Here is an 11,246-nt window from a genome sequence, read left to right as displayed (position 1 = left end):
AATAGTTCAATGACATTTCATTGTTCCAAGTTATTAATGGTCCCGCAAATGTGTACACTGCAAGCGGTACATTTTAGGAACAAGGACTTAAGCCCCCCAAGACAACAAGAAAAGAAAAATGGGAACTTGGAATGTGCAACAAATACACTATTTTTCACTGAAATTTGAAAGCTGTAGCCTACTTGCCATTTTAGGAGTACGTTATGTGAGAAGCTTTATCATTCAAGTTCAGAACAGTAACCTTATAGCAATAAATATTTTTGTCACTGTATAACATGCTACATCTGATTAGTTCGGGGGGATGAAAAAAATTGTCATGTAGCCACTCCCCCTTTCCCCCAACACACACGTTGCTGGAAATGAATATTTTTAAAATACAGTTCATTACAGTTGTGACAGAATAATTTACTAATTTAAAAACGTTTTATTTAGAATAAAGCAGTTACATAATTATGTTGATTCATCAGCTCCATTTAGCAAACACTGGAAAACATACTGGTTCCCCAAATAAATATTCAATATCAGTAAGTGTAAAGTCTTAATGTATTTACCAACATCTGCCCATATTAACCCTGTACACACGATTGTTAGAGTACCGTATACACTACCAGACAGTAAAAGCAATCTTCAAGAACAGAGATCATAGCTGTTGTAAGATTAGAAGGTGCTTAATATATATATTTTTTAAAAATGGTTAAAAGCACACCATTAACACACTCTCTTGTAGTTCACAGGTAATTCTGAGCTTTTAACAGAAAATAAAATCACAGCACAGGAAATGTACGGTAAATCTACCCTGTTTAAAACCGTTTAATCAATGAGGTTCTTAAGCTCAAGTCACAGGAAAACAGATTTTGAGAATGTAAATTTTCTGGAAGAATTTGTACAATATTTAAAATGTAAGTTTAATCTAAAATATTACAAAGGCTTGCGGTCATAAAAGACCGCTAATAAGGACTGATTTTACAAACAGCACAAATGAAAAAGGCTATATTTACAGAAGGTTTGTCAAAAAAAAAAAAAAGTTTAAAAAAAGGAAAAAGCACTATAGCATATATTACATGACGTAAAAACAGCAAAAGCACACATTCAGTTAAAACCAGGAAGGACGGGTGCTTGCAGCCTACACCACAAACGATGACTTCTGCTTGAACTCGGCCTACGAAACAAACAACGTAATTATAGCATTTTATTTTTTCTGTATGGACCTAAATCTGGTAAAGGCAAAGAAAACATTTGTAGAACATAAGTTGTGAAAATGCAAGGTAGAGTCATACTTACATCATCCTCACCACCATATACCGAAGGCGGCTGGTAGACCACATTTTTTTCCTTGCTGCGAGACATTTCAGAAACAATATCATTTTACATTCATACTCTTGGGGGTAAAAATTACCCATCAATTTAGATAGTATCGAAATTGACTATCTGATGTAATCCATTGTGTCTAATGGAAAAAAAGTATTCTCACCTTTCAGTCATGCCTGGAATAAGGACACAGAGTCAGTGGTTAGACAATTACGTTTAAGTTTTACAAATGACTCTATAGAGACTGTAAAGTTATGTTTGTTATTTTTTTTTTTAATTTAAATACCGTAATTTCCGGCTAACAGAGCACACCGGATTCTAAGCTTCACCCAGTACATTTGTAAAGGAAATACTATTTGGTACACACACAAGCCGCACCTGTGTAAAAGCCGCAAGTGCCCACATTGAAACGAGAGATATTTACTAAGACTGTGCACACCGCTAAAACTAGCACGGGGCTAACAGGGATGGTTTAAAAAAAAAAAAAAAAAAAAAAAAAAACATACCAGAGAAAATCACTGAGATGTGGCGGTAACACCAGGAAAACGCTAGCACAGTGCTAAAGGGCCAGTTTAAAAAAAAAAATAAAATAAAATAAAAAATACCGGTTTAAAAAAAAAAAAAAAAAAAAAAAAAAAAAATCACTGAGAAGCGGCAGTAACACAGCAGCAACACGTTAATATAGCGCTAACGGTAGCACAACGCTAACAGGGGCGGTTTTAAAAAAAAAAAAAAAAAAAAAGACATACCGGTAAAAGTCACTTCCTCAGCACATATATTGCACTGGTCTCACTATTACATTTTCCGCTCGAGAGCCCCCTTACGGCCGTTTGAAAAAAATGCACAAATTAGTCGGATCACCGAATAAACCGCAGGGTTGAAAGCCTGTGGAAAAAAAGTCGCTGTTTATTGGCCAGAAATGAGAATACATTAAATACTATGTTTGGAGATCAGTGGTGAAAACATGCAGAGACAATTTAGTACTAAACTGCTGAGATATTGCACTAAAACAAGGCCCGATGATGCATGAGTAATTCATCCCTCTCCCACTATACAAGTAATAAACCGCCCTTATTCCATTCAGTGGCCATTCTGCGGAATCCCATTCTCCTATTGATAACTTGGGCTATCAATAGGAGAGTGGCATTTCTATATGACCTTGTCATAATAACTACAATAATGAGGAAAAGAACACTGTCCAGACACACACACATACATACATAGAGATATGCAACACAGTATATAACAACTCCCCAAAGAATGCACAAGTGTATACTCACGAGGCAGGTATCCCTTCTTGTGAGCATACCAAATTCCCAGCGCAAGCAGGACGAGCAACAGCAAAGCCACAATTACCCCAGCAACAATGCCTCCAGTGTTCACGTCGCCTAAAAGAGTTGTATGGTGATGGAAAGTCATTTTGAGGCTCTTTCACTTAATCATCATAAAGCATATTCATCCTACTGCACATGTACATAAAAGCTCGCAACTCTATGAGGTGGTCCCGCTGCATCATCACAATGTACAATTTATGATATGCAAAATTAGCAGCTACTTTCAGTATTATAAGACTTGTGCACTGGTCTATAATAGTGAACTGTGAACGAGAAGGGGCACCGTGTATAAGCTTGACATAATGTGGAGGGTTGACACACTAACTGCTCTAAATTAATAAAAAAAATAATGAAATGGAAAAAAAAAAATGTATCACCCATATATCTATTCTGTTATTTATACATATGTTAATTTTTTGTGAACCTCCTGATCTTAAATCGGAAAACTAGCGCAAGTAAGTGGAAGCCGCCATATGTGCATAACTTGTAAACAAAACTTTCTACTCTTCTAATGTAGACTATGCATTTGATTTCTTGTACGCATTTTGTCCTGTTATTTCTTAAAGCTACAAATCCTTATACAGTATCACAAAAATAATTAAAAGACATAAAAACAATACAAAATCAACCCAACTGTAAAAACCAGTGATATACTGAAAATACATATATTTTGATGGGTCCTCTTAAAAAATGTGTACTACAGTGAGATTGTGAAAAGCGAACTGCAACATGATGGGGATGAGGATGTTGAAGTCGATATTGCAGCATTTAGAGCAGGGATGTGAGAACTACAGTCCCCGGGCCACATCCAGCCCATTGATCATTTCAATCCAACCCACCCAAGATTGGTATAGAATCACCTAAATTATATCAAAATCATAACTACATTCATTTGATTTTGTCCTGTAATGCCCAGTGGTTCCATCAGGTTGTGCTGTCATGCCCAGTGGTTACACCAGGTAGCACACAAGGTACAGTGATACAGTGACTGGACTTTGGCTTTTCATTCTGCTACTGCTTCAAATTCTTCTTTAACTATGAGTGGGCCAACAAAAACAAAAGTTGACACTGAGTGCTGGGTGTTTAATATCGAATGGACCACTAAATACTTTTTTTAACCCAAACTACAGTCTAGTCAAATGCTAATTTGACAAATCTAATTTGCTAAGAAACAAGTGTGGTTTTAAAGGAATATAACATTAGCTATCACTTTTCCACCAAGCATGCTGATTAATAGATCTTTGAAACTTCGCATACTACGTTCCTATTTCAAACGCTCCATCATCCCAGTCCCCAACAAACCTGCAATTTTGGGACTCAATGACTACAGGCCTATTGCCCTGACATCTGAGGTCATGAAGTCCTTTCAACACCTCGTGCTGGACCACCTCTAGTGTCAGAGGACCTCCTGCAGTTTCCTTACCATCCAAACAGGTATGTAACTTACTTTTGAAAGAAATGTAAAGGAAAAAATTGGCGAGTAGATAAGTACATAAAGACTGTGCAGTTTTTTTTCAGAGGCAGTTTTGTAATGAAAAAATCTTGATACATTAAAAAAAGTAAACAGGGACAGAATGCAACCATGGTATGAAAAAAATCAAAATTAAGTGTTGTAAAACGTTTGAGTATTAAGAAAAGCTGTACACAAATCTGATGTATTATAATCACCATCAATTGACCCTTTTCAGGCTTTTAGGCACAAAATAATGTGGCCAGATGGATTCACCCCAGATGCCTCAAATTGGATACCCATGAATTACTGTAGATTGGCAAATTCATTGTCTGAAAGGGCTTGTAGCACTTTGCTAAATAAGACAGTTTTGAAGACTGTCTTACTGCAGTTCTATGATGGAAAATGAATAAGGTGCAACTTACGGACTTCCATTTTCACAGCTCTACAGCGCTGAGGAGGACCGGCAACGTTGAAAGCCTCACAGGAGTACTGAGCCGTATCTATCTTTTTGACAGAGGGAAACTCCTGAGAAGACATAGGTATGGTAGGGTTGAAAAGAGTTCTTCTTTACATTAAAAAAAAAAAAAAATTCTGTAAAGATGATGAAGAGAACCTGACCAGGTTGCCATTCGCAGAGTTCAGCATATAGGTACTGTTCTGGAAGCCAGAAATCTTGCTGGGCTCAGGTGGCAGGAGGACATCATTTCGGTACCACTTGTATTGGGGAGGGGGTGAGCCATCACTATCATGGCAGGACAGGATGGTACTCTTGCCAGTTGTCACTGAGGTGGGGATCCTACACAAGGGTGGCGATGGCGGTACTGTGGGGAAAAACAGTTTTCTTTGGCTACACTCACTCATTGTAACATGGTGTTGACAATTGAAGGTATGCAGGTATGCAAACTACTTCATCACTTAGCAAAACAGGTAAAAAGACTTCCATCTAGCTTATGTGAATGGGGAAGGAGACCACGTAAACGCACCAGCAGAAACTTTAAAATTATGCCATTGTTTTGGTTTTTTTTAAAAAAAAAAAAAAGATCTCACCATATCCAAAGGTGACCATCAGTCTTGGCTTCATTCATGTTGACAGACATGACGTTTGTATAAATATGCTGTACTGTAATTTCGTATGCATAATGCACATTGTGTAAACTTGCTGATGTGCCAGTGGAGATATAAGAGTTGGAAAATACCTACAATAAAGCTGTAGTGTTAAAACTAAACACTAGAATGCACCACAGTAGTGAAAAAAAAATACTATTGAGTATGCAAACCTTATTATTAGTAATAATATTGATCAGAATTTATTTAAAAAAAAAACTAAAATAAAATTTAAAAAAGTTAAAAAAAAAAATCACATTAGGTACACTACATTTCTCAATAATGTCGCCATTTCAACATCAAATATCTTTACAGTAGTTAAGCGTCTTTCATGGTCACGGTTACAGCAAAGTAGCTTTCCCGCATTAGATGTAAACATTGAAACCAAATAAAACAGACACTGTGGTAAAATGTCTAATGATTATTTAAAAACATCAAAATATTACTATCGTTAAATGAATTTTACTGCTAATATGAAAGAAGACTCGCTATCACCACCAAACCCCAATCACCATTACAATAAACAGTTTTTGTTTGTTTCTTGAGGTGTAATAAAAACTCAAAATGTTCAAATAAAATTATCATTTAAAGGGTTAAAAACTAATATTTATATTATAAACTTCATATAGTTGGGAGTTTTGAGCATATCTGAGGATCGAATAGCTGTAAAAATTTGTTGCCAGAAACCGTAACACAGCTACAATAAAGCAAAAAGAAAGAAATTATAATGGAGATGTTTACCAAGAACTGTGAGCTTCACCCTGGCCTCCCCAAATTGGCTATTGACACCAGACACCTCACAGTCATACACTCCATTATCCTTACGGGTCACTTTGCTGAATCTCAGATTGCTGCCATATATCGTGACACGGTTGGAATATGGTCCTGTTGGAAAGTTTGCAGATTAACAGCCACGCAAAATGTACATCTCTGCCACCTTGTAGCATGCCATTTTCTTTTTTGTTACTTGTTTGGCAAATCAGGATTTCTACAGTTTGTACAAATGTATCAACTAGATAAGGCTCAGCAACATTGTAGATATTTAAGAAAAAAAACAACTTACCTGTTGGTTTCCCATCATAATAGACATATTTCTGTGACCCTGAAAGGTCCTTGAACTTCCACTCCACTCTCGCACTTGAACCAAAGTCCGCAGAATAAGAGCATGTAAGATCAATCCCTGTAACAGTAGGGACCACAAAAAATATTACACATAAGCTTTGAACAAATATGAATACAGTGGACCCCCACATATTCGCAGTTCAGCACCTGTGGCTTGACCTGTACACTAATACAAAAACAAATTGGAAATGTTTTCATCATCAACTAGTGTACCTTTTTTTTTTTTTTTTTTTTAAACCATCAATCCATCCATCTTCTTGCGCTTATCAGGGGTAATAGCTTGAGCAAGGAAGCCAAGACTTCCCACTCCAGAGCCACTTTCTCCAGCTCTCCCGAGGGGATCCCGAGGCATTCCTAGACAAGCCAAAGGATTTCTTGACAAGCCAAGGAGACCTAGTCTCTCCAGCATATTCTGGGTCACGTGTGGGGTCTAGTGCCGGTGGTATGTGCCCGAAAAACCTCACCAGGGAAGTGTACTGGAAGCATCCTAAATCGAGGCCCGAGCCACCTTATCTGGCTCCTCTCAATACGGAGGAGAGGCAGGTCTACTCTGAGCTCCTCCCGGATGGCCGCTTCTAACCTTCTTTCTAAGCGAGAGCCAAGATACTCTGAGGAGGTTACTCATTTTGGCAGATTGTATCCAGGATCTTGTTCTTTGGGTCATGACCCACACCTCATAGCCATTGGTGAGGCTTGGAACCTTAATCACCCAATAGATAGAGGTTTGCATTTTGGCTTACCTCTTTCTTCACCACAACAGACAAATACAAAGTCCATGTCACTGGAGTTATGTCAATCACCCCTTCCATTCTTCCCTCACCCGTGAACAAGACCGCAAGATATTTGAACTCCTTCAGTTGGGGAAGAATCTCATCCCCAACCTGGAGGAGGAATTGTTCCCTTTTCCAACTGAGGACCATGGTTTCAAATTTGGAGGTGTTGATTCTCATTCCAGTCACTTCACACTCAGCTGCAAACCCCTCTAGTGAGAGTTAGAGATTACAGCTTGATGAAGCCTAGAGAAGAACCACATCATCTACAAAAATCTAAGATGCAATACTGAGGACACCGAACTGGACCCCCTCTATGCCTCAGCTGGAGCCAAAAATTCTGTTCAGAACTTTCAGTGAGAAAGGGCAATGCAACCCTCAAAGGAAACCAATCCCACTTGCGGACCAAACTCTGACATTGGTCGTTCAGGGACCAAACAGCCTGTATCAGAGGGTTCGGTACCTCATACTCCCGAAGCACCCAAGGTAGGACTCCACGAGGAACATGGTCGAACGCCTTCTCTAAATCCACAAAACTATGTAGACTGCCTCTCCTTGAGCTGTTGCTTTATTGTGGTGGAGGGGTTTGTGTTTGGGAGTGCAAACTTGTTCATCTACTTACAAAAATAAAGGTCCAATTGTTCCTCACTTTGATCGTGAGCACCACCATGCCTGCGCCCAATAATACCCTGCTCCTTATGTATGTTAAATACAGAAACTTCACCCAAAACTGAGACTGCGCATTTCAATACGATGCGCCTTATGGTTGTGAAAATACAGTATATGGTGTAATTAACAAGGAAGGAAACCGTAACTATATGTGACCCATGACACAAATGATACAGCTGAGAGAGAGTCAATGGGAAATCAGAAGGTAAAAAAAAAAAAAAAAAAATTGCTATAAAAAAAGCATGAATAGAATCATTGATTCTGATTACATAACTAAGTCAAACAAAAAAATACACTAAGACAGACCATCAGAAACACCGTCCCTTTCAATTAATGCAGAAAAACACATTCATGATGTGGCACATCATATAAATGTTTTGTATGTGTTCCATGTACAGACCATTATGCGTGTGTGCGTTTTTAAACTCACCTTCATTTTCTTTAACTTGCACATTTGGATTTGAAGTGGTAACTGAAAACCCACTTACACCTGTTGGAAAAAAAAAAACAAAAACATATATATGCTACTGATTTTATTACAGGAAAAAAAAACCTTTAGTACAAAATACACACATCCTGGCCACAATATTTGGTTACCCTGCACACTTAAATCAATGATTCTCAGTGTGATACAGGTACGACAACTTATATGCCTGCTTCCATATTTGATAGGTTAAAACCACTGCTTAAGTACAGTTCTGTTGTAATTAAAATGTATGGTAAATAATTAGAGATTGAATCTTTAAACCTTATTTGACTTTAAAATGCCTTTGAATTTAATTAAGTACAGACTTTTTCTATTTTCTTTTATTTAAAAACCAATATTAATGTTTAGTCTACAATATATAGTGGTATGCAATAATGCATATCTTTTAGCAAAACAAATGTACTTATATAGCGCATTTCATTCACAAGGCAACTCGATGTGCTTAACATGAATTTAAAATAGAAAACATTTAAAACAGACGGACGAAAAATGACAAAATATCTGTATTAAAAAAAAAGTGCAATTAAAAATAGCGTACAGTACAAGAAATATCATTAGAATTAAAAATACTATAAAATGACCCCGTAGTCATTCCCATTTGTTGAGATTGAGCACTTCCAATGGTTACAAAGTAGCTCGTTTCCTCCAGGAAGGACCAAAACCATTTTAGGACCAAGTCATTTAGTCCTTCCCACGTTTCCAACATGTTTAACACTATATTGTGATCTACCGTATCAAAAGCCACACTGAGATCCAACAAGACGAAAATTGACACCTTTCCTAAGTCAGTATTCAACCCTTTATCATTTATCCCTTTGATCAGAGGAAATTCTGCCCTGTGATGAGTTTGGAAACCTGATTCAAATTTGTCGAAAAAGTCGATTTAAATTCAACAAATTGCTGAGTTCATTAAAAATAACATTTTCAACAATGTTGGCTATGAAAGGTAGATTTGAGTTGGGTCTATAGCTTGCTAACATGGAATCGTCCAGTGCTGTTTTTTTGTTTGTTTGTTTGTTTTGTTTTATTAAAGAAGCTTAACCACAGCTACTTTTAAGAGCTTTAGGAAACTTGCCAGAGTGAAGTGAGCAATTGATTATTTGTTGCAAATGAGCTAGCACTTCACAATAGTTGAACGACTACTAGGTCAAACACACAACAGTAGCTCACCACAGCGACGACAAGTTTGAACAGTGTTTGTCAGACTCTGGTCCAACAGGGCGTCGACAAGGGATAAAACACCACCCACTCCAGGTTATTGAACCACCGTTGAAACGGGAACAATCTAAGTGAAACCATGTCTTACGGGGACAGTAATGCTGGCAGACGAAGCAAAATATGGACAAATCAAAATAGTAGAAAAAAAAAAAAATACTAAATTCTGCCTTTACTACTCAAACCATAGGTGTTTGCATCCATGGTGGAGGAGATTCTATCTATTAAATTAGAAAACAATGCAAAAATGAGTGTTTAAAATATGTTATTTAATACTTCGTGGGTTTGGGTGTACCGAGTGTGGAACTGCACTGCATCATATTGACAGCCGTAATTTCAAATTCGTTATTTAGCTAAATGAAAGGAACACGTAGTCTACAGATCACCTCTGTGGCACAATATTGTCAAACATTTTATAACGTTCTGATAGTGTCAACCAACACTAACCGAGCACATAAATTCAAGAAAAATGTTTTACATATCTTGTATTGAATCTTTCATTGCACTACTGCTGTGTCGAAACCAAACATCTCAAATTGTTGGAATTCAGATCCACTTTCAAGGTTGAATTGATAAAAGTCCCACAAACACTATTTGACATGTAGACTCTTTCAAGTAGATCCATCTACTGATAGTATACAATGTTCTCAACTTCTTCCACACACCTGAAAAGAAATGGGCAGGCCTCCATTTTGAAAATTGCCTCAACGTTTAACTTCATCATGTACCGCAATTGATTCGGCAAGATATTCACGGCTAAGTACAACATAAAAGTTTCAAGCATTAAAGAGTTCGTCGAGTGAACAAAATAGTTTTAATAACCCACCTGTCGCTGCGGACGCGAACAAGAAGAATACCGAAACCAACCGACCAGAAAACATCTTCATGATGGTTGCGTCCTTTTTTTCGATAAAGCCAAACGGAAACAAAGATCCAAAATGTTATCCACTTGAACAATAGCCAGGGGAGTCAATACTTCCTCAGCTAGTGTCGACTATTCTGCCGTGGGGGAGTGCAGCGGCGTCGGTGGAGTTTCACCTGTTTCGTTGTGGGTTCAGGTACACCATCTAGTGCATACCTCACTTCCGGGTTTTTCAAGTTCCGCTCCGGTGGTGGAAAAAAAAAAAACAAAAAAAACAAAAAAGCGGTGGCCGGGCGAGTGGACAAACAGGTTCGACAGTTACTGACAATTTTCACCAGTGACGGAGTTGGAATCAAGCAGTCATGGGTTGCTGCAAGTTTTGGTCAACCTGAAGGGGACCGGAGTTGGCTTTGGATTCTTTCTTGTTTTGAGTACTAACTCGCCTCCCTCCAATGGATAGGTGTCCAATGACGTCACACAGTCCAATCGGATAAATTAACGATAGAAAAAAACTTCACGCTTCACCTATCAGCTGTGTTCTCTGACCTCCATGACACACAAGATGGCGTAATTGGAAACCTATCCATTAAGGTCAAAAGTCTTCGAGATGAGTCAGCACGGTGTTATGTTGTTGTATGACTCATATTGTATAAAATGTATCACAATGTGAAACTACCAGTTGTGGGGATCTAAAAGCACTCGATCTAGTACTACTGTGATTTGGAACGTGCACTTTCATATTCAGTAGTGCAGGCCAGCGGTGTCACATCACACTTATTTTTGTCGTGGGCCACATCCAAGTTAAGGCTTCCCTTGTCATCGCGACTCTAAAATCATATAAATGTATTGTAAGATCACCACATATTAACACATCCATCCTTCCATTTTCTGGCCACTTATCCTCACGAGGGTCGTGGCAGTG

General features: G+C 38.0%; 1 protein-coding gene across 1 annotated transcript; it reads right to left on the bottom strand.

Annotated features, from left to right (window-relative positions):
• Positions 1-404: 404 nt before the first annotated feature.
• Positions 405-10,733, bottom strand: f11r.1 (F11 receptor, tandem duplicate 1). The gene is made up of 9 exons (XM_061803029.1): positions 10,289-10,733; positions 8,191-8,250; positions 6,263-6,379; positions 5,941-6,084; positions 4,714-4,916; positions 4,518-4,620; positions 2,589-2,696; positions 1,282-1,484; positions 405-1,159 (listed from the first exon to the last, which is right to left on the bottom strand). The coding sequence occupies exons 1-8, from the start codon at positions 10,347-10,349 to the stop codon at positions 1,468-1,470; spliced, it is 813 nt and encodes a 270-aa protein (XP_061659013.1). The 5' UTR covers positions 10,350-10,733; the 3' UTR covers positions 405-1,159; positions 1,282-1,467.
• Between the last annotated feature and the right edge of the window lie 513 nt (positions 10,734-11,246).

The sequence above is a fragment of the Syngnathoides biaculeatus genome, chromosome 18 (assembly GCF_019802595.1).
Source record: "Syngnathoides biaculeatus isolate LvHL_M chromosome 18, ASM1980259v1, whole genome shotgun sequence".
Classification (NCBI taxonomy): Eukaryota; Metazoa; Chordata; class Actinopteri; order Syngnathiformes; family Syngnathidae; genus Syngnathoides; species Syngnathoides biaculeatus.
The sequence above is the reverse complement of the archived record's forward strand: the minus strand, read 5'-3'. Positions and strand labels throughout refer to the sequence as shown.

Coding starts and splice junctions, on each gene's coding strand:
- f11r.1 (XM_061803029.1), bottom strand. CDS start 10,349: ATGAAGATGTTTTCTGGTCGGTTGGTTTCGGTATTCTTCTTGTTCGCG. Junction 6,085..6,262: donor TTATGATGGGAAACCAACAG/GTAAGTTGTTTT, acceptor ACTTTCCAACAG/GACCATATTCCAACCGTGTC. Junction 2,697..4,517: donor AGCTGTGAAAATGGAAGTCC/GTAAGTTGCACC, acceptor CAACTCTTTTAG/GCGACGTGAACACTGGAGGC.